This window comes from Geotrypetes seraphini, chromosome 2, assembly GCF_902459505.1.
Source record: "Geotrypetes seraphini chromosome 2, aGeoSer1.1, whole genome shotgun sequence".
NCBI classification, from domain to species: Eukaryota; Metazoa; Chordata; class Amphibia; order Gymnophiona; family Dermophiidae; genus Geotrypetes; species Geotrypetes seraphini.
The window spans coordinates 75,493,987-75,520,813 of NC_047085.1; the positions used below are offsets into that span (position 1 = coordinate 75,493,987).

General features: G+C 45.2%; 1 protein-coding gene across 1 annotated transcript in view; it reads right to left on the reverse strand.

Annotated features, from left to right (window-relative positions):
* The window catches only part of TMEM67 (transmembrane protein 67), a 959,807-nt gene that overhangs the window by 74,894 nt on the left and 858,086 nt on the right, over window positions 1-26,827 (reverse strand). The window contains exons 28-30 of the mRNA XM_033932787.1: window positions 26,700-26,816; window positions 4,020-4,136; window positions 3,823-3,927 (exon numbers count right to left, since the gene is read on the reverse strand). Coding sequence (XP_033788678.1) covers window positions 3,823-3,927; window positions 4,020-4,136; window positions 26,700-26,816 — 339 coding nt within the window. The remainder of the gene's footprint in view (window positions 1-3,822; window positions 3,928-4,019; window positions 4,137-26,699; window positions 26,817-26,827) is intronic.

Consider the following 26,827-nt stretch of genomic DNA (forward strand, 5'->3'; position numbering starts at 1 on the left):
CAATGGCCTTTGTTATGTGCGGGATGTGGTGACGACACAGGGCCTTCCGGTTTCCTTCCCTGCTCTTCAGGCTCGGGGTGTAGTACAGGCTCGGGATTGGCTTTCTTATGGTCAAGTCAGTCACTATCTGCACTCTCTGGACCGTTCTACTTTGCAGGAAGATAAGGCGGACCTGGTTTGGGAGACTTTGACCCTGTCCCGTTCGACCAGTATGAGTCTCTCCTTTCATCAGATCAGCTTGGGCAGTTTTTCGGCACCTTGGAATTATGATACGGTGGCTGCTGTTTGGAATCTGGACCTTGCCTCTACTGAGCAGATCACTGGTGAGGATTTGCGTCTCCTCATGCGACATCTTCCGAGACTGACTCGCTCGGTGGTACTGCAAGAACAGCACTACAAATTCTTGTTGAGACTTTACATTTCCCCATATAAGGCCTTGGTGGCTGGTATTGCAACTCATGCTGAATGCCCTAAATGCCATGCTGCCCCTGCTGGTTTGTTGCATATGTTTTGGTCCTGTGACAGAATACAAACCTTCTGGTCTTTTGTTGGCCTTCATCTACAGACGATCTTAAAGAAACGACTTCCCCTTGGAGCGAAGGTTTTCCTTTTTTATCACTTTACCTCTTTGGGACTTTCTAGGGGTAATTCCCTGTTGCTGAAGAAGGCTTTTTTGTTATCTCGTAAACGTATCCTCTTGTTATGGAGGCAGGCCAAGGTGCCTACCCTCACAATGTGGAAAAATGAACTATTTACTTTGCTGAAGTATGAATATTTGGATACTAAAAAGAGTGGCCCTGGTCAATGGAGGAAATTCCGAGCGGTTTGGGCTCCGGTTTGGGACAATTTGTCTCCGGGTGCCCGAAGTGCCCTTCTGAATTTCTGACACTGGAGTGCTTGGGGGGTGTGGGGTGGGGTTGGGGGGGTTTGGGGGGTGGGTTCTTCTTGGCTTTTGCTGAGTATCTTTTGTCTCCGCGTAGAAACCACGCGGTAGACCCTCTAGTCTGGTGTTTTACTTTGTTCCTGGTTCTTTGTATTCGGATTGTGGTTTACTTCTTTGTATACTTCTTTTCTTAATAAAAAGAAAATTTGAAATTCAAAAAAAAAAAAAAACAAAACAAAAAAAAAAACACAACTGCAAGGGAGGCAACACAGTTATCATGGGTGACTTCAAATATCCGGGAATAGACTGGAACCTAGGCACCTCCGGCTGCATTAGAGAGACCAAGTTCTTGGATGCTGTAGGCGATTGCTTCCTGGAACAACTTGTCAAGGAAAATACTAGAGGAAATGCAATTCTGGACTTAATTGTAATGGCCTGTGAGGACCAGCACAAGATGTAGAAGTAGAAGGGACGCTGGGAAGCAGCGATCACAATATGATCCGCTTTGATCTGGACGCAGGGGAGAAACATCGGTCCAAAATGACAGCCACGGCACTGAACTTCCGAAAAGGGAATTACGAAGGGATGAGACTCATGGTAGGGAAGAAGATTAAGAAGAGGATAAGCAATGTAAAAACGCTAGAGCAAGCTTGGTCCCTTTTTAAGGACACAGTTATCGAGGCGCAAAATCTCTATATACCGCGTATCAACAAGGGATCCAAGAGGAAAAAGAACAAAGAACCGGCGTGGCTCTCTGTAGATGTGAAGGAAGCGATCAGAGACAAGAAAACTTCATTTAAGGAATGGAAAAGGACAAAAATGGATGAAAACTGGAACAAGCACAAACAACATCAACGCAGGTAAAAGGGGCCAAAAGAGACTACGAGGAAAAAATAGCCAAGGAGGCGAAGAACTTCAAGCCGTTCTTTCGATATATTAAGGGGAAACGACCCGCAAAGGAAGTGGTGGGACCGTTGGATGACCATGGAATAAAGGGAGCGCTAAAGGACAAAGCAATCGGTGACAAACTGAACACATTTTTTGCATCTGTATTTACCGAAGAAGATGTACACAGCATACCGGAACCCATAAGGCTATATGCTGGAAACGAAGACGGAAAGCTGACAGGATTGACGGTCAGTCTAGAGGAGGTATGTAGGCAGATTGATAGGCTTAAGAGCGATAAATCCCCGGGACCGGATGGCATCCATCCGAGGGTCATCAAGGAACTGAAAGGGACCATAGCTGAACTGCTTCAACTAATAGCCAATCTGTCGATGAAATCGGGAAAGATTCCGGAAGACTGGAAGGTGGCAAATGTTACACCAATCTTCAAGAAAGGTTCAAGGGGAGATCCGGGGAACTACAGATCGGTGAGTCTGACTTCGGTACCGGGAAAGATGGTAGAGTCGCTGATAAAGGACAGCATCATTGATCACCTTGACGGACATGGGCTGATATGGACCAGTCAGCACGGTTTTAGCAAAGGCAGATCGTGTTTGACGAACTTCCTGCACTTCTTTGAGGGAGTAAACAGACAGATAGACAAGGGCGATTCGGTCGACAATGTCTATCTGGATTTTCAGAAGGCGTTCAACAAGGTTCCGCATGAACGACTACTTCAGAAAATTGCAAGCCATGGAATTGAGGGTGAAATACTCACTTGGATTATAAACTGGCTGGAGCATAGGAAACAGAGAGTGGGGGTAAATGGACAATACTCGGACTGGAAGAGCATCACCAGTGGGTTGCCGCAGGGCTCGGTGCTTGGACCCGTGCTCTTTAACATATTTATAAATGATCTGGATATAGGTACGACGAGCGAGGTGATTAAATTTGCAGATGATACGAAGTTATTCAGAGTAGTAAAGACGCAGGGGGATTGCGAAGATCTGCAACGTGACATAATCAAGCTCGAGGAATGGGCATCGACATGGCAGATGAGGTTCAACGTGGATAAGTGTAAAGAGATGCATGTCGGTAACAAAAATCTCATGCACGAATACAGGATGTCCGGGGCGGTACTTGGAGAGACCTCCCAGGAAAGGGAGGTTCTGATGAACAAGTCGATGAAGCCGTCCACACAATATGCGGCGGCAGCAAAAAGGGCAAACAGAATGCTAGGAATGATAAAGAAGGGGGATCATGAACAGATCAGAGAAGGCTATCGTGCCACTGTACCGGGTCATGGTACGCCCTCACCTGGAGTACTGCGTCCAGCACTGGTCGCCGTACATGAAGAAGGACACGGTACTCCTCGAAAGGGTCCAGAGAAGAGAGACTAAGATGGTTAAGGGGCTGGAGGAGCTGTCGTACAGCGAAAGATTAGAGAAATTGGGCCTCTTTTCCCTCTAACAGAGGAGATTGAGAGGGGACATGATTGAAACATTCAAGGTACTGAAGGGGATAGACTTAATAGATAAGGAGAGGTTGCTCACCCTATCCAAGGTAGGGAGAACAAGAGGGCACTCTCTAAAGTTGAAAGGGGATAGATTCCGTACAAACGTAAGGAAGTTCTTCTTCACCCAGGGAGTGGTAGAAAGCTGGAACGCTCTTCCAGAGGCTGTTATAGGGGAAAACACCCTCCAAGGATTCAAGACAAAGTTAGACAAGTTTCTGCTGAACAAGAACGTGCGCTGGTAAGGCTAGTCTCAGTTAGGGTGCTGGTCTTAGACCAGAGGACCGCCGCGTGAGCGGACTGCTGGGCATGATGGACCACTCGTCTGACTCAGCAGTGGCAATTCTTATGTTCTTATGTTTTAACCATACAAAAATTTTAAGATGAAGTCAAAAGATGAAGCCAAAAAGAGTACAATTTAATAAAGCAGAACTAAGGAACATAATTCTATAAGAGCACTATGGAATTCAGAATAAATATAATCCTATTGCCATCTCTATGGCATATTATTATCTTTCCCAAACAGTTTAAAAATACATACGTGATCAATGAAGGAACTAAGGAATTTGTTCATAGTATGATATGCCTTGGTACTCTGTTCAAAAGTAGTACTAGATGACTCTAAAAATCTTGCTGGGCCACTTCTCTAGAAATGTTATAAATGAAAAAGTTAGATGAAATAGTAAACACTGTCTTGATGTTTTACAACAATGTATAAAGTAATTGTTTCATACAAACCCTTGTTAGTGCTTCATGAATTCTATCATACTGAAGCCTTGTCTTGGTTGAAATGGAAACCTGAAATGTTTGAATGTCTGTGTTGGGCAGTAAACCTCTTTGACTGCACATGTTTTCCTGCAGAAATGAATTAGAGTTTGAACAGCATATTTTAAGAAACAATAATTTTTTTTAAATATGATGATTCTCCTTGGTTCAATAAAATAATGAATTACACTTAAGAATTGTAACAACGCTGCATGACATTAGGCAAAATAACATCAGAGGTAATTTTCAGCCAACTGTGAAAGCATGAATTTATGCAAACATTTATACATTTACCCTTATGTGTATTTTCAGCCATACTATGTAGGCAAGCCTGAACACTGAAAATGCCAGCATATAGATGGAATGCAAACATATTAGTCTATACTCTTTTTAGGAAGAAAAAATATGGTTGAAAGGGTAGAGTAGTTCTGTATATGAGAAACAGTATCAAAGTGACCAAAATGCGGGGAGCCTGGGGAAAGGAAGAAGTGATATGGATTGCTTTGAAAAGAGAAGATGGGTGTAGTCTACAGACCTCCGACAGAATCAGAGCAACTTGATAAAGAACTGGTTGCAGATATCCAAAAGTTGAGAAAGAAAGGGGAGGTGCTGTTACTGGGAGATTTCAAACTGCCAGGTATGGACTGGAAATTTCAATCTGTGGAATCAGAAAGAAGTAAAGAGATTGTGCCTTTCAAAGTGCTTTGCTCAGACAGAATCCTTGAGGGAAGAAGTGATGATGTATCTAGTGCTCACAAATGAGGAAAGTGTGTCTAATGTCCAAGTGGGTGGTCACCTAGGCAGTAGTGATGATATAACAGCTAAAGTGGAAGGCAGTCACAAAAAACTCAGTTCTAAACTTCAAAATGCAGACTTTAGTAAAATGGGAGAATATCTGAAGAAAGAGCTGATAGGATTGGAGTACATATGAAAACTGTGCAAGGCCAGCCAAAGGGAGACTGTAGCAGCTGTGCCTAGTCCTGAGCACATGGTAGAACAGTCCTGAGCACATGGCAGAACAGTGAGCGGAGCAGGGAGCAGAGAGTGTGCTAGCAGGAAGGAGCGGAGAGAGGAGCAGAGAAGGCGGTGCTAGCAGGGGAAGAGGCGAGAGCTAACTCCGCCCACCCCCGACGTCACCAGCCAAACTCCCCCCATAAAAGGGGATGAGCCAACGGCAAAAAGTCCACGGTGCAAGGCCAACCGAAGGGAGACTGTAGGAGTTGTGCCTAGTCCTGAGCACATGGTAGAACAGTCCTGAGCACATGGCAGAACAGTGAGCGGAGCAGGGAGCAGAGAGTGTGCTAGCAGGAAGGAGCGGAGAGAGGAGCAGAGAAGGCGGTGCTAGCAGGGGAAGAGGCGAGAGATAACTCCGCCCACCCCCGACGTCACCAGCCAAACTCCCCCCATAAAAGGGGACGAGCCAACGGCAGAGAGTCCATAGTGCAAGGCCAGCCGAAGGGAGACTGTAGGAGCTGTGCCTAGTCCTGAGCACATGGCAGAACAGTGAGCGGAGCAGGGAGCAGAGAGTGTGCTAGCAGGAAGGAGCAGAGAGAGGAGCAGAGAAGGCGGTGCTAGCAGGGGAAGAGGCGAGAGATAACTCCGCCCACCCCCGACATCACCAGCCAAACTCCCCCCATAAAAGGGGACGAGCCAACGGCAGAGAGTCCATAGTGCAAGGCCAGCCGAAGGGAGACTGTAGGAGCTGTGCCTAGTCCTGAGCACATGGCAGAACAGTGAGCGGAGCAGGGAGCAGAGAGTGTGCTAGCAGGAAGGAGCAGAGAGAGGAGCAGAGAAGGCGGTGCTAGCAGGGGAAGAGGTGAGAGCTAACTCCGCCCATCCCCGACATCACCAGCCAAACTCCCCCCATGAAAGGGGATGAGCCAAAGGTGCTCGCCTTAGCGAGAGTGCCTTTGCGAAGGGTCTCAAGAAGGGCCTCAAGGAAAGGCTCCGGATAACCGCCAAGGTAAGGTTTTAACACATAACAAGGCGGAGTACAACCACCAGGCACATACAACTAGCTATTTAACCTTTAGACTATCTTTTAAACTTTCTATCCAACTTTCAAACCAGGCAAACCTTTCTATCTAGCCAACAAGCAGGCAGACCTTACTAGTCACTCTATCCTTCAAACTTTCAAACTATTTAACAGGCAGCCCTTTCTAGCCAACTAACAAACAGGCAGACTAAACTAACAATTGACTAACTAACTACCTCTATCCTTCCAACTTTCAAACTCTGACAGGCAGACTTTCATACTATCTAACAGGCAGATTTTTCTAGCTCACTAACGATCAGGCAGACATAACTAACAAATATCTAAACTAACAAAAAAAATTAAAAAAAATTTGAAAATGGCAGGAAGAACAAGAAGTAACAGGGCTACAATCAAGACCAGCAGCCCAGTCAACGAAGCGATCCAGGGGATGGCCACGGTCCACGTACAGACGGAAGGAGAGCCAGGACGGAAGACAGAGGTCTCTGTACAGACCGAGGCCATCCCCAAGCAGATAACTACAGTCTCCACACAGACAGAAGAGATGGATCAGCTAGACGGAGACATCTTGCAGGAGCTGAGGAGCCTGAGAGAGGAGGTAAAGCGCTTGAGAAGCATCCGAGAGGACAAGGCCTTCATCAAAGGAGTCATCCAGGAGTTGTCCCAGGTCAACGAGCAGGAGCCAGACAAGACCATCCTCAGGATGCCCAAACTGTCCGAACCTGCAACCCTGAAACCAACGATTGGGGTACAAGAAGAGGCTGGAGACGCTGACTCCTGGCAGCTGGTAACTTCCTCCACCGGCAAACGTAGAAGACCTTCCTCTTCCTCTTTTTCTCGTTCACAGGGCAGTTTAACATCGACCCCACTAATCACCTTGAGGAACAGATTCCAGCTGTTACAGGAGGAACCTGCCAATGAGGTACAGGAAGTTGTCCACCAGATGATTCCAGTTCAGGTGACAACAGATCAGCTGCCCCCAAAGAAGCGCAGAGTGGTAGTCATTGGGGATTTCCTGCTGAGGGGCACTGAGGGACCAATTTGCAGACCAGATATGCAATCAAGAAAGGTTTGCTGTCTGCCAGGAGCCAGGATCTGAGATGTAACCACCTGCCTAGACAGACTTATCAAGCCCCATGACCACTTCCCCATGCTTCTCATCCACGTTGGAACGAATGACACTGCCAGGAACACCACGGAGAACATATCTGTAAACTTTGGAGCCCTGAGTGAGAAGCTGAAGAGGATGGAAGCGCAGGTGGTCTTCTCCTCGATCCTCCCAGTGAGAGGCAAGGGGAGAGCCAGGGAGGATCGTATCCAGAGGACAAACGACTGGCTGCACGGATGGTGCAGGGAGATGAACTTCGGATTCCTGAACCATGGAGCGGCACTGCAAGGACTACAGGGACCTGACGGACTTCACCTGACCAGAAGGGGAAAGAACGTCTTTGGACACCGACTAGCCCACCTACTTCGTAGGGCTTTAAACTAGGTAAGTTGGGGGAGGGTACCCACTCACGTGCTGGTGCAAGTAACCAACTTGGCGAGGTAAGTTGCCAATCCATTTCTGAGTCAGAGGTAAGTACACACATTGCAAACAGTATTATAGGAGTCCAATTAGCTCAAGCAGGAATATCTACACAGGGACATAGCAAAGGTATGGAGGGCTATATACGTTAATGCCCAGTTTGGGCAATAAGATTCTGGAATTAGAGACAGAAATGAGGAACGCCGACCTAGATGTGGTTGCGATATCCGAGACTTGGTTCACGGACTCCCTTGGGTGGGATATGGCTATATCGGGATACAACTTACTTCGGCGGGACAGAGAGGGCAAAATGGGAGGAGGAGTAGCACTATACACTAAAGAGGACATCAAAGTTACCAAAATCGCAGATGTCAAGTACACCAGGGAATCCCTCTGGGTGAATTTGGCTAGGGGGAAGGACAAATGCCTGTATCTTGGTGTAGTATACAGACCTCCAAGACAACAGGAGGACATAGATATAGAATTAGTCGAAGACATTGAGAATATCACTTTGCGTGGAGACACAGTATTATTAGGAGACTTCAATATGCCTGATGTGGAATGGAACAATCTTTCCGCTACGACCAGCGGCAGCAGGAAGCTTTTAACCTCTACAGTCAAATATATTTTATTGAGCAAACACAACAGCAACAATTCAAGGACACAAAGAACCAAAACAGCTCAGCAGTTTATAAAATTCCCCGCAAAGAACCCCCTCACCCCCTCCCCCATCCCAACCCAAGCAACCCCACCCCACCCCCCCACCCCCGGGTCCTCCATCCAAATACACAGCATCAAAGAAATAAAAAGGAAAGGTAATGTACCAATCAGAACAAAAGGAATCACAAAACAAGAATCATCAGTTAAGCACCCGGCTACGAGCCAGAGGAGTCAAGGTAGTCCAAAAAGGTTCCCAAGTACGCTGAAAAATGCGGCCTGGGAGAGAAGAAAGATCTTTTACATCCTTCCGTTCCCACATCAGGAGAGTAATCATTCGGCATCGCCAGAGGGAATAGTCCGGAGCATCAGCCTCAAGCCATTTCAACAAAATGCATTTCAGAGCAATCAGGATAGTCCACTTGAGGAAAGCTGCAACTCCCTTCGAGCGAGGAAAGTAGTGAGGAACTGTCCCAAATAAAAGCAAAGGGGAGCGGTGAATGGTGATGTGCCATATGCTCTCCACAAAAGCAAAGATAGCAGTCCAGAAAAGTTGAACCTGAGGGCAAGACCAAAACATATGTCCCAAGCCCGCTTCCGGAGCCCGGCAGCGAAGGCAGGCAGCAGTTGGACGAAAGTGAGACAAATAAGCCCTTTTAGGAGAGATGTATAAACGAGAAATCAACTTAAAATGTTGTTCCCAAAAGGTAGTGTATTTACGAAAGGCAGGCAGTCGACGGACAGCCTGCAGGAGTACATCAGAGGGCAATTCAACAGCAAGATCACGAGACAAAGCATCTCGCAACCGAGAGTGGTCAAACAAAGGGGATTCATCCTTCAAATGGCGATGATGGAACTTAAGGGGGACCGGAAGTTGGGAACCAATGGTAAAAGCCGTGGACAACAGCTCCTGACAGGAGGCTTGCAAAGAACTTGATGGTAAGGAGGAAATGTAATGATGGAGTTGCATATAAGCAAAATAGTCAGTAGGCGGGAGCTCAAAGTCTTCGCGCAACTGCGCAAAGGATTTAAGGGTTCCATCATCTTCGATCAAATGAAATACATATTGAATATCCTTCGTTTCCCACCTCACAAAACTCGGCCCATCAATTCCAGGTAAGAAAGAACCATTAAAGCGGATAGGGAGGAAGAGAAAGACAGAAGGAGAAAGAGCGTGAAATTTACAGACTCAGCGCCAACCCTTCCGCAAGGGTCGGTGTAGTATTTTCACAGAGAGAGAATCAGGTGCACTAGAAGGAATTGAGTGAAGATAGGCACTAAAGTGAGTAGAAGGAAAACAGGAAAGTTCCAAAGAAGTGTTGGTGAACGCTGAAGTACCCCTAAAAAGGTCATTAATATGGTGCATGCCACAACCAACCGTCAAATATCCGAGGTTCAATAAGCCCAAGCCACCCCTATACCAGGGAGTCACCGCCCGTTTATAAGACAAACGAGGCCTCTTCCCAGCCCAAAGAAATCTCTGAACCAAGCGTTCTAATCTGCGTTCATCGCAGGACGTCAAATAAAGAAGAAGGACCTGAAAAACGTAAAGCCAACAGGGGACGAGGAGCATATTATATAGGTGCACTCGACCCAGAAGCGAGAAGGGGAAAGTTCCCCAAAGTTGTAATTTATTCTGGAGGGCCTGGAACAGCGGTGCAACATTTAATCTATACAGACTAGATAAGTCCAGCGGAATGGTAACCCCCAAGTACCGCAAAGTGGAGTCAGCCCAACGAAGTGGAAAAGCACCTCTCCACGTTGTTCGTAAGTCTGGTGGAAAAGGCAAGGCCAAGGATTTATCCAAATTGAGGGACAGGCCCGAATAAAAACCAAATTCAGAAATAAGGTCCAAGGCCGCCGGGAGAGAGTCCTCCGGCCAGGTAAGAATCAAAAAACATGTCGTCCGCATACGCCAGGGTCTTAAGCTCAAGATCACCAACCGAGAGACCTCTAACCTCCGCGAACCCCCACAGAGTACACAATAAAGGTTCCAGAGAAAGAAGAAACAGGAGGGGGGAAAGGGGGCAACCTTGCCGGGTACCACAAAGGATAGGGAAGGAGTCCGAGCGGGTACCATTGACTAGCAGAGAAGCCTGCGGATTAGAATAGAGGGAACGCACGGCATCCAGATAGAAACCCCCCCAACCCAACATGTTCCAGGGCACGAAACAAGAAGGACCAATGAATGCTATCAAACGCCTTAGAAGCATCCAGGCTAACAAAAAGAGTTGGAATCTGGCGATATTGACACTGAGCAAGGGCAAGTAGGACCTTTCGGACATTGCTTACAGACTGACAGCCCCAAACAAAACCAACCTGATCCTCATGTATAAGCTGCGGTAGATGAGGAGCAAGACGATCAGCCAACATAGGAGCAAAGAGTTTCAGGTCCACGTTGATCAAAGAGATGGGACGATAAGACCCGGGCAGGTCAGCCTCCTTACCAGGCTTCAATAGTAAAGTAATAAGGGCCTCATTTGCAAAACGCGGGAAAGAGCCCCGAGCAGTTGCTGCATTAAAATACGCCAGCAAAGGTCCATAAAGAGTAAGAGAAAGAAGCCGGTAAAAGTCACCCGAAAAACCATCCAGGCCCGGAGCCCGATCAGAGGGGAGGGCTTTAATGGCGGACTCCAATTCAGCCGCCCGAAACGGACTATTAAGAGAAGACACCACTTCCACGGGCAGACGAGGTAGACCAGAAGATTGGAGATAGTCCATCAACAGCTCCGGAGAGGCATCATCCGGAGCGTCATATAATCTGCGAAAGAAGTCAAAGAGCACCCCGGCGATATCAGACGTTTTGGACACTACCCCACCACTCCGAGTCCGGAGAGATAAAATCGGCTTCCTACCAGTCCCAGCTGTAACTAAACGGGCCATAAGTCGGCCAGGCTTGTTCCCATAACGAAGAAAGTGGTGGTGATAAAAGGCTCTATATTTTTGGGAACGAGAATGAAGAAGCGAGTTCAAGGCCGCCTGAGTAGACAGATAACATTCCCGTGAAGGGTGGAGGGAGAAGGACCGCTTCGCCGAACGTAAGGCCCGTTCCAGGGTAACGATCCTCTGGTTAATACGCTTATTACGAGCACACAGAAAAGAGATGATATGTCCTCGGAGCACCGCCTTCCTAGCCTCCCAAAACAAAATAGGATCATCCATGTGGGGAGCATTATTGGTGGAATAGTCATCCCATTGAATCTGTAAAAAAGTCCGAAATTCCTCATCCTGTGCAAGATAGAAGGGAAACCGCCAGGATGACAGCCGGAGATACGATGCATCCAGAAGAACATCCACCCAAACCGGGGCATGATCAGAGATAGACAGAGGACCAACCTCGGCCGACTGAACGGAAGGAAACAGAGAGGAAGACAGGAAAATATAATCTAAGCGAGACCAGGAGCCATGAGCACGAGAAAGATGAGTATAGTCACGAACTTCAGGGTGAAGAAGACGCCAAGGGTCTACTACTGAAAGAGTATCACAAAAGTCAGAGAGGAGACGACCTTTGGCACCTAAAGAAGAAACAGGGGACCCAGATTTATCCAAAGCAGGGCTCATGACCAAATTAAAATCACCCATGAGAAGAAGGGGATCCCCAGGATAACGAGAACAAAGTGTAAGCATCCGTTGCACAAAGGCCGACTTCCCCGAATTTGGGCCATAGACCACCAGAAGAAGATAAGAACGGGCTCCCAAGGTGAGTTGCAAAAGCAGAAATCTACCATCAGTCCCTTTATCAAGAACTTGTACACCAAGAGGTGAAGACTTCCGGACCAACACTGCAATGCCCCCATGGCGGCCCTGAGAGGAAGCAAAATATACCTCCCCCACCCAAGAACAATGCAACTTAAGATGTTCTGCGTCAGTCAGTCGAGTCTCCTGTAAACAAGCAATGTCCGATCGATAGCGCTGCAAGGTAGCCAAAATTTTGGACCGCTTGATAGGGGACGTGATGCCCCCAACATTCCAAGAAGTGAGTCTAAAAGGGGTACTCAGGTCAAGAAATCAAGAAAAACATGACTGAAAGAAGAAAGATAAAGCATGAAAACCACTCCAAGGGCCCAGCCACCCCCCCAGAGTAGTGACAAAGTAGTAGCAGTGACCAAAAAGAAAACAAGAATTATGCACAAGGTGAAAAAATACAATAACCATACGAATGGAGGACCCCCCACCCTCACAACCCCCCCATCCCAAACCCTACCCCCCCAGTACCCAAACCAATCCCACCAGAAACCCAAATAGTAGCAAAGAACAGAGAGAGAGTCACGAAAAGACGTAGACAGGGCCCCAGATCCCCCCACCACATCTACAGCACACACTCCCAGATCCCCCACAGCAAGCCTTCCCGTCACACATACATAGCCACCCAGCAAAGCCAGAGTAATACGAAGCCAAGTACAACAGCTCCCCAGGCCTCAGAGAGCGCCACAGGTCCCCATCATATCAACGCCCTAGGTCGCTCAGTGTTATGTAAATGAATCAAAGGACACCCAAACTGAGTTATTGCCTAAACCATGCCCATTACACGCCCACGTCTGTTGAGTTGGTTGTAAGTTTTATTATTCAAATATATTTTATTGAGCTCAACAAAACCATCAAACATGAAACAAACCAAAAACACGTAAGCTCAGCATTTTAGAGAACAAAACCCATCCCCACAGAACCCCCCCCAACACAACCCATCCCAAGTAAATAACCCCCCCCAAGGGTCCTCCTTCCAAGCACATCTCAGCCAGAAAAAAATCATACAAGAATTAGGCAATCCAGGTATAGCAAAATAAAACAAAATACAGAGATTCAACTGTTCAGCAAGCGGCTCCGTGCCAGCGGGGTCATTGTTGTCCAAAAGGGTTCCCAAGTATGTTGAAAGACCCTGCCTTGGAGAGAAGCAAAGTCCAACATATCCCTCCGTTCCCACATCAATAGGGTAATCATTCGACATCGCCAAAGAGAGTAGTCAGGAGCAGTATCTTCAAGCCAGTTCAGCAAAATACATTTCAGGGCCACCAAGACAGTCCATTTAAGGAAAGCTGCCGCTCCCCGCACACGAGGGAAATAGTGAGGAACAGTTCCAAACAATAACAAAGGGGAGTGGCGAATGGTAATTTTCCAAATGCGCTCCACAAAGACAAAAATAGCATTCCAAAAAGTTTGAACAGCAAGGCAAGTCCAAAACATGTGTCCCAAGCCTGATTCTGGAGTTTGGCATCTGAGACAGGCAGCAGTTTCACGAAGGTGGGATAAATATGCCCTCTTAGGAGAGATGTACAATCGGAAAACCAACTTATAATGTTGTTCCCAAAAAGTGGTGTATTTTCAAAAGGCTGGCAACCTACGGACAGCCTGCAAAAGCACATCCTCCGGCAAAGCCACCACAAGGTCACGTGCCCAAGCCTCCCGTAAAGTGGAGTGATCAAATAAGGGGGACTCATCCTTCAAATGGCGATGATGGAATTTGAGAGGGACTGGTAGTTGAGAACCAATGGTAAAAGCCGTAGAGAGCAACTCATGACATGAGGCATTCAAAGAGCTGGAGGGTAAGGAAGAAACGTAATGATGAATTTGCATATAAGCAAAATAATCAGTGGGGGGGATACCAAACTCCTCTTGCAACTGTGCAAAAGGCTTAATTTTGCCATCATCATTGACCAAATGAAATACATAATGAATTCCCCTTGTTTCCCACCGAGCAAAGCTCAGCCCAACTATTCCAGGTAGGAAGGAGCTGTTAAAGCGGATAGGCAGAAAGGGAGATACAGAAGCAGAAAGAGCATGAAATTTACAGACCCAGCGCCAAACTTTCCGCAAGGGACGGTGGAGCACTTTCGCAGAGAGAGATTCAGGTATAAGAGAGGGAAGAGAATGAAGATATGCACTAAAGTGAGTAGAACGAAAACAAAAAAGTTCCAAAGAAGTGTTAGTGAACACTGAAGTACCCCTGAAAAGATCATTAATGTGGCGCATATCACAACCAACAGTCAAATAACGAAGGTTCAATAAACCCAAGCCACCCCTGTACCACGGAGCCGCGGCCCTCTTATAAGGCAAACGAGGCCACTTCTCAGACCAAAGGAATCTCTGAACCAAGCGTACCAGGCATCTCTCAACTCGAGAAGACAAATAAAGAGGAAGGACCTGAAAGACATATAGCCAACAGGAGACAATAAGCATATTGTAAAGATGCAGTTCCACATTCAAGCGATACAGTTGAGATAAGTCCTGAGGAATAAAGACCCCCAAGTATTTCAAAGTTGAGTCCGCCCAACGAAGAGGAAAGGCACCCCTCCATCGGGAACGCAGCTCAGGCGGGAAAGGTAAGGCCAAGGACTTATCCAGATTAAGAGACAGACCAGAATAAAAGCCAAATTCGGAAATGAGATCCAACGCAGTCGGTAAAGAATCTTCAGGCCTAGTGAGAATCAAAATCATATCATCCGCAAATGCCAACGTCTTCAACTCAATCCCTTCAACACAAAGGCCCCTCACATCCGCAAAGCCCCGAAGAGTATAGAGCAAAGGTTCTAAAGAAAGAAGAAACAACAAGGGGGAAAGAGGGCAACCCTGTCGGGTTCCACGGAGAATAGGAAAAGAATCTGTGCGGGTTCCGTTGACGAGAAGGGAAGCCCGTGGGTTAGAGTAGAGAGAACGTATAGCATCCAGGTAGAAACCCCCCAACCCAACATGTTCTAGGGTACGAAACAAGAAGGACCAATAGACACTATCAAATGCCTTAGAGGCATCAAGGCTGACAAACAGAGCCAGAATCTGATGAGAGTGACAATGGGCAAGGGCAAAGAGAACCTTATGGACATTACAGACGGATTGATGCCCCCAGACAAACCCAACTTGATCCTCATGAATAAGTGCAGGAAGATGTGGAGCAAGACGATCAGCCAACATACGGGCAAAAAGCTTGAGATCCACATTGATCAAGGAGATGGGACGATAGGATCCCGGGGAATCAGCCTCCTTGCCAGGCTTCAACAATAAAGAGATAAGGGCCTCATTGGCATAACGTGGAAAGGAGCCCTGAGCGATAGCAGTGTTAAAGTAAGCCAGCTTAGGGCCACAAAGATGAGGAGAGAGAAGTCAGTAAAAGTCACCTGAAAAGCCATCCGGACCCGGAGCTCTATCAGAGTGGAGAGCTTTAATAGCAGATTCCAATTCAGCCGCCCTAAAGGGGCTATTAAGAGAAGACACTACATCGTCCGGCAGGTGAGGAAGACCAGAAGACTGAAGATAGTCCGTCAACAAGTCCGGGGAAACTTCATCAGGAGCCGCATATAACCGGCTAAAAAAGTCAAAGAGCACTCCAGAGATATCAGCCGTTTTGGTCTCCACCCCCCCACTCGAGGTCCGAAGAGACAAGATCGGCATTCTATTAGCCTCAACTTTAACCAAGCGGGCCATGAGACGCCCAGGTCTATTGGCAAAACGTTGAAAGCGGTGTTTATGAAAAGCCAGCCACCATTCGGAACGAGAATGAAGTAATGAATTTAAAGCCTCCCGGGTAGACAAATAGCATTCTCGAGTCTCCCGTGAGGGATTCAAATGAAAAGACCGCTTAGCCACTCATAGAGCCCGCTCTAAATTAATAATTTCTTTATGGATACGCTTGTTACGAGCACTCAGAAAATAAATAATTTGTCCCCGAATCACCGTCTTACCCGCCTCCCAAAACAAAATAGGATCATCCAAATGGGGAGCATTGTTAGTAGAATAGTCCGCCCATTGGGCCTGCAAAAATGTATGAAATTCCTTGTCTTTAGCAAGATAGGCGGGAAATCGCCAAAACGGAGTCCGAAGATATTCGGAATCCAGAGAAATATCAACCCAAATCGGAGTATGGTACGAAATATTCAGGGGGCCGATCTCAGCAGATTGGACAAAGGGGAACAACGTCGAGGACAGAAAAATATGATCTATCCGGGACCATGTCCCATGAGCCCGAGAAAGATGCGTATAATCACGAACTTCAGGATGTAAAAGACGCCATAGGTCTACCACAGAAAGAGTATCGCAAAAATCAGAAAGAAGGCGACCCTTAGCTCCCAAAGAAACAACAGAGGTACCGGACTTATCTAAGTCTGGACGTTGTACCAAATTAAAGTCACCCAAGATAAGAAGCGGGTCCCCAGAAAAACGAGAGCAAAGCTGAAGCAAACGTAGAAAAGCGGATTCCCCCGAGTTGGGGCCATAAGCCACCAGCAAGAGATAAGAGCGAGCACCCAAAGTGAGGCGCAAAAGCAAAGATCTCCCATCAGAAGCCTTGTCCAAAACCTGCACCCCAAGACGCTAAGATTTGCGGACCAACACTGCAACTCCACCATGGCGGCCCTGAGATGAAGCATAATAAACCTCCCCCACCCAGGAGCGGGCCAATTTAAGATGTTCCGCATCAGTCAGGCGGGTTTCCTGTAAACAAGCAATATCCGAGCGATAGCGCTGCAAAGCAGCCAAAATTTTGGACCGCTTAATCGGCGATGTAATGCCCCCAACATTCCAAGAGGTAAGTCGAAAAGGGGTACTAAGGTGAGAAAGTCAGAATAGAAGCAGCGTAGAAAAAACAACAGGATAGAATGTAAACTACCCCAGGGGCCCAGCCACCCCCCAGAGCAATAAGCCCACACCAACAGCAATATCTGGTAAAGAAAATATGAGCAAAACAAATGCAAAGAAAACATAACATTCCAGTGGAAGGAGGACCTCCCTACCCCCATCAACCCAACCTTCCACACCCCAATCCCCTCCCCCTCCCAACCCACCCAACCCGTACCAAGTTTCAAGTTTATTAAAATTTTTGATTAATCGCTTAATCTTGCTTCAAAGCGATGTACATACATAAAAGAAAATATTTAAATTACAACTATAAGATAAAATTACATTTTTAAAATTAACGATAAAACATTAATTAATATATAACCATTAAATAAAAACAAACATGAACGAAGGGAAAAAGGGGAAATGAAATACAATTTATAATAGAAAAGTAGGTAGGGAAAAACATAAGGATGGGAGTTCAAAGAATTGTCGAAAGCAGCATTATCAAGGGAAGAACTTGTTAATCAAATGCATCTTTAAAAAGAAATGTTTTTAAGTTAATCTTAAATTTCTCAATATCATTTTCTTTCCTTAAATATATTGGCAGAGAATTCCAAATTTGTGGAGCAGTAACAGAGAAGATAAATTGTCTTCTAGTGTTAATGATTTTGAGAGATGGAATTGTTAATAAATGCTGTTCGTTGGATCGTAATGTTCTATTTATAGAGTAGGGAATTAGTGTATTAAAAATAAATGCAGGTGTTTTAAAAAACATTGCTTTAAAAGTGAGTAGGCTTAGTTTATATGTTATTCTATGGGACACTGGCAGCCAATGAGCTTTCTTGAGGAGTGGTGTTACATGATCAAATTTTTTTGTCCTTGTTAGTAATTTAATTGAAGTATTTTGTATTATTTGAAGTCGTCTTATTTCATTCTGTGCAATTCCTTTATAGAGGGCATTGCAGTAATCGATTCTAGAGATTACTAAAGAGTGGATCAGGATATTTAGAGATTTGGTACAAAGATATTGTGACAGAGAGCGAATTTGACGGAGTCTATAGAATGATGATTTTACGATACTACCTATATGTTCATGAAAAGTAAGTTTACTATCAAATATGACTCCTAGAATTTTAATTGAATCAACTAATTGCAAAGGAATATTTTTTATATTAATAGGGGTGATAAGTTTAGGATTTTCTTTCCAGGGAAAAAGCACCGTTTTTGTCCAACCCAACAGCTCCCCTTACCCACCCAAACCAAACCCCCCAGTAACCCAACCACTAACTCACACCCCGACCCACAAGAGTGGAGCGGAGAGGGAGTCATGCAGTGATGGAAACAGGGCCCCTGCCCCTCCCCACCCCACCCACCACAAACACGCCAAACCAAGAGCCCCCCCAAAAAACAAAAGTCCACAACAGCTTCCTTACAAAACCAAATACTCCCACGCTCGCACAAAGCATTCAACAAGTGCTCAGCCCTCAAAGAGCTAGAGGGCCATCGTAACCAAAGGGCAGCAATGGTAAATGGCCCCAGAGAATACCAGAGCCCTCCAGAAACCCAAGGGGGAAAGTAGCCCGAAGGCTCACGGTCTGCCATCTCTAGAAACCAACCATACGCAGAGGCCACTCACACGAACTCGACACTAGGGAAGCAAATCCATCCCCAAGCCCCCATTAAACCAAGAGACCCTCATCCTCCCAACAGAACCCATCCATACCTCCAATTCAACAACCCCAGACAGAATCAAAAAACCCCACAAACATACCACAAACATTCCAAAAACAACACTCACACAAGCAAAGTAATCAATGAGGGCACCAAGAGTCCAAGGAAGCCAACTCCAGAAAATGTCCCAGGGCCCAAAAACAGCAGCAAAGAAGACCACAGTCAAGGAAGCATGCTGCCACCTCTGGGGCCCAGGCAATCCTGAGGAGAAGAAAACAAGTCCCATAAGAGATCCCCAAGAAGGGCCAACCAGCCAACCAGAAGAACAGAAGTAGCAAACATGGGAATATAACAGCAACAAGGTCAAAAGCAGTGCATATAACAGCAACAAGGTCCAAAGCAGTGCCGTAGTGTGCATTGGCCTACCCTTCAGGCACACTGGAAAAATAGAGAGCCACGGGATTACCCAATGCGGATAGCTTTCCAATAAACAACTGCTATTACATTCCCCAGAAGAAAAAGGAAACTGTACAGGATGTGGACCATCTGGTAACAGATGATGTTAACTTAACAGAGTTTTTAGAAGATTCTCAAGATGTTATTCAGACTCGATCCACAATGATTTTAACATGTATGAGTGAGAGACATAAAATGTTGTTAATGAAACTTTACTTTAAAAATAGACTGACCAAGTTCTGTGGGGATTTGGTTAGTATATTTCCAGATGTCTCAAGAGCTACTCAGCTTAGAAGGAAAGAATTTCTGAAATTGAGAAATAGAGTATTAGCACTTAAAGCATCATTTTATTTAAAGTTTCCTTGTAAATGTTTGGTTAAGACACAAGATACTGAATTCGTTTTTTGGGATCCCATTCAATTGCAACAATTTTTGTTAGCTCGTGAACAGAAGTGAGATTTCTCTCTCTTTTTCTTTTTCTCTTTCGTTTTCATTCATTCTTTATTGAGAAAATAGGGTAGGTAAGTCCATGTCCTAAATTTAGTAGGGAATGATTTGGGTTCTTTGGAATTCAACTCATTTCTTTGTTTTTCCTTAAATTTAGTTGATAAATGAGCAACATGTCTTCCCCGTTTAGTGGGCTTGTAAAGGATTGTTTGTTGTATGATTTGTTATTGAAATATTTGTATGGAAACCCTTTTTTCTTGATATCTTTATGATATTGTAAATGTATTAAACTCAAATAAAAAAAAATAAAAATAGAGAGCCACAACACAGGAGCTACAGGCCAAGAAGGGTGAAGTCAACAAAAGCACCAGCAGAAAGGCATGAATAGCCACCACAAGCCAGGTGACATCAAGGGGCCGAGGAAGGTCCAGCCTCCCCAGGCAAAGCATCCAGATAGGACTGTGCTTCTTCCACCGATGTATAGCTCCTCCAGCCGGCTGTCGTCCAAACTCGCAGCAGGGCCGGATAAAGTAGTTGAAATCGCTGCTTGCGCTCAAAGAGCCCCGAGCACACCCTGGAGAAGCGGCACCAGCGCTCCTGGAACGCAGGAGAGTAGTCCTGGAAAAGACGAACCGGGGTTCCCTCATAAGTCACAGTGTTGCGTTTTTGGCGGTAAATTCGCATTAGTTCAGCCTTGTGAGCCGAATTATGCACTTTAAAGATGGTTACTCGGGCGCGGGTATGGTCCTCAGCACGACGCCCCAGGTGGTGGGCCCGATCCAGCTGTAGTGGCCCCATACCTGCAGGGAGAGGCAATTCAGCCCTGAGCCAGGTTTCCAACGTGGTAAGCAGACAGGAATCAGGGACCGTCTCCGGCAATCCGATCAGGCGCAGATTGTCACGTCTCGAACGATTTTCGAGATCTTCAAGCTTGTCCGCCTGCCATTGAAGTCGCGCTCTCAGGTCCACCAATTCCACTGCGGAGGCCAAGCTGGTATCTTCCACGTGGGCCACTCTAGTCTCCAGTTCGCCAGTACGGCGGGTCGTCTCAGAGAGCAGGGACTCAAGAGACGCAAGCTGGCCCGATAGTTGGTCGAAGCGGGCATCCAAAGCCCACACCACTGACGCCGACAGGGCTGCAATGTGAGCCTCCGACAAAGGAAGCTCAGAGCCCGATCCTGATGCTGACGCCGACGCCATCTTGGGGTCAGGCCGCAACGCTTTCCCCTCCCGGTCCTTCGCACTGCGTGTCGTCATGCCACTCATAACTGGGCTGCTGGGCTGGAAAAAACGATCCATGCACCAGGGAACCGCGGGGACCGAAAATAAAGTAAAGAAGCTGGGTAGGCAAGGTGCAGAGGGACTCAGGGCCCCGGAGCATGAACTAGGCATGTCCTGCTCGGCTCAGCACATCACGTGACTCTCCTAGGTGTGAGTTTTAAACATGTGCGTCCATGAAATTATGGCTGCGTCTACAAAGTGGCATCTATGTCCTTTGGATGCCTAAGTACCAATTATCACTTGTTAAGACCCTTACTTGGCTCATTAACTACTATAGCTTGGACTCCTAAAGCATGCCTAACTTTAGGCATGACTTAGGCGCCCTTTATAGAATCGGGGCCCAAGTCCAGTATGTCCCCATTCTGCGTGGGTTTCATTATTAACTGCTGGAACAGTTCTCCTTGAAGAGAATCTAGGATCTCCCTACTTCTTGAAGACCCCGCAATAGGGATACCACATTCAAAATCCGGCATGTTAAAATCACCTATTAGTAAGACTTCCCCTTTTTTAGATATATTTTGAATGTCTACTATTAAATCTTTATCTACTTCTTCTGTCTGTGAAGGAGGCCTGTATATCACACCAATGTAAATATATTCACCATTCCCTCTTTCCAAATTGATCCACAGTGCCTTTTCCTTGCCCTGCAAATGTGTGGCTTTAAATATGATCTCTAACATATAATGCTACTCCCTCCTTTTCTTCCTACCCTGTCTTTCCTGAACAGATTATAGCCCGGTATAACTACATCCCAGATCTCTTTGGGAGTAACTGTGGAGAACTGCTGCCAGCATCTATCAGCTGGTATACCATCCTCCATAGTGAAGACCGCTGGGTCAGGTTCGGTGTCGTATCTTCTCTTGGAAATAGTGTGCCAGTTGCGATGCATCCAGTGGGTTTGAGATCACATATCCTTGTATGGCTTGTGTCAAGGAATTAAAGATTTTGAAGAGGATCTTCGTAGAGTTTTCAGATTGACTTATCTTTTCATGGTACGATTTTTTGGCCTGTCACTGCCTGTTGGTATTGTTTTATTTTCCTGCTCCATAGAATGAAACACTCCTGTGTCTGGTCCTTCCTACAGGCTCTTTATAATCACCTGGCTTCTGTTCTTATGGTAATTAGATTGTCTGAGAACCATGGCCTGTTTTTTTGCTTTGGTGTCACAGTCTTGAGGGGTGCTATCATATCTAATATTGTTCTGGTGGTGCTGTACCAGGACTTAAAGGCCTCCTCTACATTGTTATTCTCCAGGGCAATATGGGATGTGGTTTCTTTCCAGAATGTCTCTCCTGGGATCTTGCCGCATGTCATCCATCACATTGTCTCCTTGATTTTGGTTTTGTGCGCAGGTACCTTGGGCAGCTACAGGTAGTATTTGAAGAGGTGATGGTCTGATCAGGTACTAGCTACACCTAAGAGTTGAACTATCAGATTGTTATCAACCAAGCAACCTAGAAATTGGGAGGAGTAGGTGAAACCAATATAGCTATTGCGACAGGAAGGAGACATATTACCCTGCAAACATGAATTTCCTTAGTGATCTACTTAATAAGCAGTAGCATCAAGGATGTTAATTCACTCTATCAACAGTTACATTCAGTCCATTATCCTGATCTACCTATCAGGCACATAATTAACCTACAGGAAGATAGGGAAAATCAGATTAATGTTATCTCTAATAAAGGAAGACATCAACGTACCCTTAAAAAAAAGACAAGGGAAGTAAAACCCATCAGAACCACTACATCTACGAAAACTATCCCATTTGCTTCTATTCCCTGTGCATATCTTAACACTAGATCTGTCAGGAATAAAGCTTTTTTAATTAAAGATTGGATCATCAGCAAGCAAATAGCCTGTCTTTTTCTAACGGAAACATGGCTATTGTCTGAATAAGATCCAATAATAATTGATCTCCTACCAGATAACTTTAAAATTCTTACACTAAACCGTGATGGAAGAAAAGGAGGAGGATTAGCAATTATTCTTAAGGAAGGATTTGAATTTGAACTATTGGATTCCAAAATGACCAATCAGTTAGAAATAATAGCCTGTAAAATTAGCAATAAGGAACTAGTAGAATCCCTCTCTTTCATTTTATTCTACATCCCACCGAAAAGCTGGACAAAAGCCAAAGAGGACTTTTGCGAATTTGTGCTACATAATTCAATTACTCCTTCATATAATATCATCGCAGGTGACATAAACTTACATCTAGATGAAGAGGACAACCCAGATGTGAAAGAATTTAAAAACTTTCTATCTTTGCTTAACTACAAGCTCCCTTTTACCACACAAACACACGAAAAGCCATCCCTTAGATGTGATAGCTATGTCCACAAAGGAGATTTCAGACCCTTCCATCTCTCTACCTGATGGCACTTGGTGTCACGACATCTGGTCTGACCATTTTACTTATTATTTCAAGTTAATTTGGACTCATTCAAACTCTAAAACACATCCAAGGATAAAAAGAGGACATTTCACAAGGGGTCATATCAATCCAGAGGAATATTGGTCACAATATGAACTACAAGCGGAGATAGGAGAAGAAGTCGACTTTTGGGATCACTGGATGAAAACTAGCACAGCCATTTTAGATAAAATTGCCCCTAAACGAAACAGCAAAAGCTGCGCAAATAGATATAACAAATGGTTTGACTCCGAACTTCTAAAAATGAAACAACTAGTAAGACGACTAGAAAGAATTTGGAAAAAAACAGGAAAATTGTCAGACCGGAACAACTGGAGATCCAATATAAAAATCTACAAACAACTGATAAAAGACAAACGAAAAGCATTTTACTCTTCTAAAATTGACTTATCTAGCTCAAAAGGAATCAATACAAAAAGAGCTGTTCAACTTGGTTATGAATTTATTTGACACCACACTCAATATGTGCACAATATTAAACCGCCTTCAGCAAATGAATTAGCACAGCATTTCGACTCAAAATTTAAAAAACTAAGAAATAACTGTTCGACAAATGACATCAATGAACACCAAATAGCTATCACACAAGGAAATGAAATACCAGCGGACATGATCTGGAGTTCCTTTCAAGACTTAGAATGGAATAATTATATTAAATTACTAGTGTTTAAGCCTGTTACATTAATGGGTGCTAGAATAGATGTGTAGACTTTTAGCACAATGGGTCGCTGAGGCGTTTCTTTCTTTGTTTTTTATCTCTCTCCTTGCCCCCCTTTCTTTCTGTCTTTGTCCCCCTGTGTGTCTATGTCTCTTCCCTGGCCCCCTGTCTTACTGTCTCTCTCCCTGGCTGTCTGTCAGTCTTTCTTTGTTTCTGTATCTTCTCCCTTCGCGAGTGTGGGGCAATTGTACATGCGCACTCCTTCCGGCCACGGACATACGGAACACGCAGGTAGGAGTGCACATGCGCCGCTTAGGGTTTTATTATCTAGTCATTAAGCCCGTTACATTAACGGGTGCTAGAATATATGTCTGTCTGTCTCCCTCCCACTGACTCACTCTCTCTCCCTGGCCCCCTTTCTCTGTGTGTCTTTCTGTCCCTCTCCCTGCCCCTGTGTCTTTCTTTCTTTCTGTCTCCCTCCCTCCCGCTGTCTGTCTGTCATTTTTCCCATTTCCCTGTGCAGCAGCATTTCCATCCCACTTCTCTATGCAGCAGCAACAGCATTTCCCTCCTATCCCCCCTTTCCTGTGCAGAAGCAGCAGCGGTATTTCCCTTTCCCTCCAAGTCCCTGTGTACCAGTAGCAGAATTTTCCCCCACCCCCCTTTCCCTTCTCTTACCTTCTCTTCCCTGCTACGTTCGGCCCCTCCCCCTTCTTTTACTGCTGTTGTCCTGCTCGATCTGGCCTGCTCCTGACCCTCCCACAGCCGACAAACCTCCGGGCTCCAGCCACGTAGACAGCACTTTAAACACGCTGCTTTGCGGCCTTCTACTGCCGATTTCCTCTCCCGCTTTGTCTCCGATGATGTCATCAGAGACGCGGCAGAAGAAATCGGCAGTAGAAGGGTGCAAAGCAGCAAGTTTATAGTGCTGCCTACGCCGCTGGAGCCAGGAGGTTTGTGGAGGGTCAACAGCCGGAGCAGGGCTGCTCTCCACCACTCAGTTGCTGCCACTGGAATTCAAACAGGGCCGCGTGTGTGGGGCAGTTGTAGTCGCGCATGCGCACTTCTTCAGGCCACGGACATATGGAACACACAAGGAGAAGTGCGCATGCGCGGCTTAGGGTTTTATTATAGAGATACAACAAATACTCTAAATCATACTGTGTTTTGGATTCATGTCCCCCAGAAATTATGAAGGCAGCTCCATTAAACTTTAAACTATCCTTGTTGAATTACCTAACCGATAAACTAAAAAATGGAAAATTCCTCACTAATAATGGTCACATAATAATAACCCCAATTCCAAAAAATAGTAAAGAATCATTAGCACTAGTAACCAACTATAGACCATAGTATCCATCCCATTTATTGTAAAAATCATGGAAGGATTGGTACATACCCAACTGATGAAATATTTTGATCAATTCTCTCTCCTACATGAGACTCAATCTTGTTTTAGACCTTTGTTCACCACTGAGACAGTAATTACGGCTATCATATATTCTGCATCTCTTGTTCAGTAAGGGCTTTAATGCCCTGATCATGCAATTCGATATGAGCTCTGCCTTTGACTTGGTGGACCATGGGAAACTACTACAATGCTTAGATGCAATTGGTATCAGGGAAGAGGAATTTGACTGGTTTCGGGGTTTTCTTATATCACGTACCTATCAGGTAAGTTTCAATTACGATCTCTCTGATACCTGGAGCAATCCATCCGGCGTACTGCAGGGGTCACCACTTTCCCCATTGCTTTTCAATGTTTACATGTCCTCATTAGGAGCACAATTAACCCAGCTGGGGATAAAATTATTCAGTTACGCAGATGACTTCACGAAACTCTCTCTTGGAAGCTACTCCCAAGGCAACAGAAGTACTAAATCTGATGGAGCAGTGGATGTCTGAATTCAGACTGAGAGTCAACTCAGAAAAAACAAAATTTTTCTTAGCCTCCCCACGCCTACTTGACACCAAAACATCACTCTGCATCGATAAATTTAGTTACCCTATTCAATCTACAATGAAGAGCCTAACCATGAAAGACCAGGTTGACTCCTTAATCAGAAAGAGTTTTTTCACTCTATGGAAGCTTCGGTCCATTAGAGCATATTTTGACATGTCAGCTTTTAGAATTCTGGTACAATCCCTCCTTTTAAGTCAACTTGATTACTGTAATATCGCCTACTTGGCAATTGCCCAAAAGAATATGAGACAATTACAACTAATGCAAAATGTAGCGATTAAACTGATCTTCAGACTGAAGAAGTCCGATCATGTAACACCTTACTACCGACTACTGCATTGGCTGCCGATGGAGGCGCATGTGAAGTTTAAGTTCAGTTGTTTTTGCTTTAAGGCACTATTCGGTCTAGCCCCTAAATATATAACTGACCTTTTCTCTTTCTCAGCCAACAGACATAAGAGAAGCTCACACTTGAACTTTGTTTCCCCTCCAATTAGAGGATGTAAACTTAAAAGACATCATCAACACCTTCTCTCACATCAGGCAGCACTATGGGGTAAAGATCTAGATCAATTGCTTACACTTACTACGTATGGGGAATTTAGGAAACGCCTAAAAACATATCTGTTCCTGAAGTATTTAGGCAGCTGACCTGTACAATTATTACTCCAAAATAACTGTTAATCTATACCTGCTAATCACTAGCTCTTAACTCTGTTTATTCCACTCAAGTTGTACCATCTTTTAATTATTGTAAACTGCATAGAACTTCATGGTCCTGTGATATATAAACTGTTATTATTATTATAAACTGTTACTATTGTCATATTAGTGCTTCCCATCTTATATGGTCAATTAATGGGAATTTCAGTCCTTTGGAGGAGTAGGAGATGAAATCTAGCCTGTGGCCATCCTTGTGTGTTGGGACTGAGGTGAACTGAAGATCTCTAATTGAAAGGGAAACAGATTTGAAAGTTCATAAATTCCGAGTCAAGAAATACTATGCATTTACTCATACCGCTTCTCTCTTCAAGTTCATGTTCATTTCTTCCATGTTAGTGTCTGCATGTCCATGCACAGATCGACCATGAATGTAATATCCAAAACATCTGTGTGACAACAGAAATACAGATATCTGGAAAATGA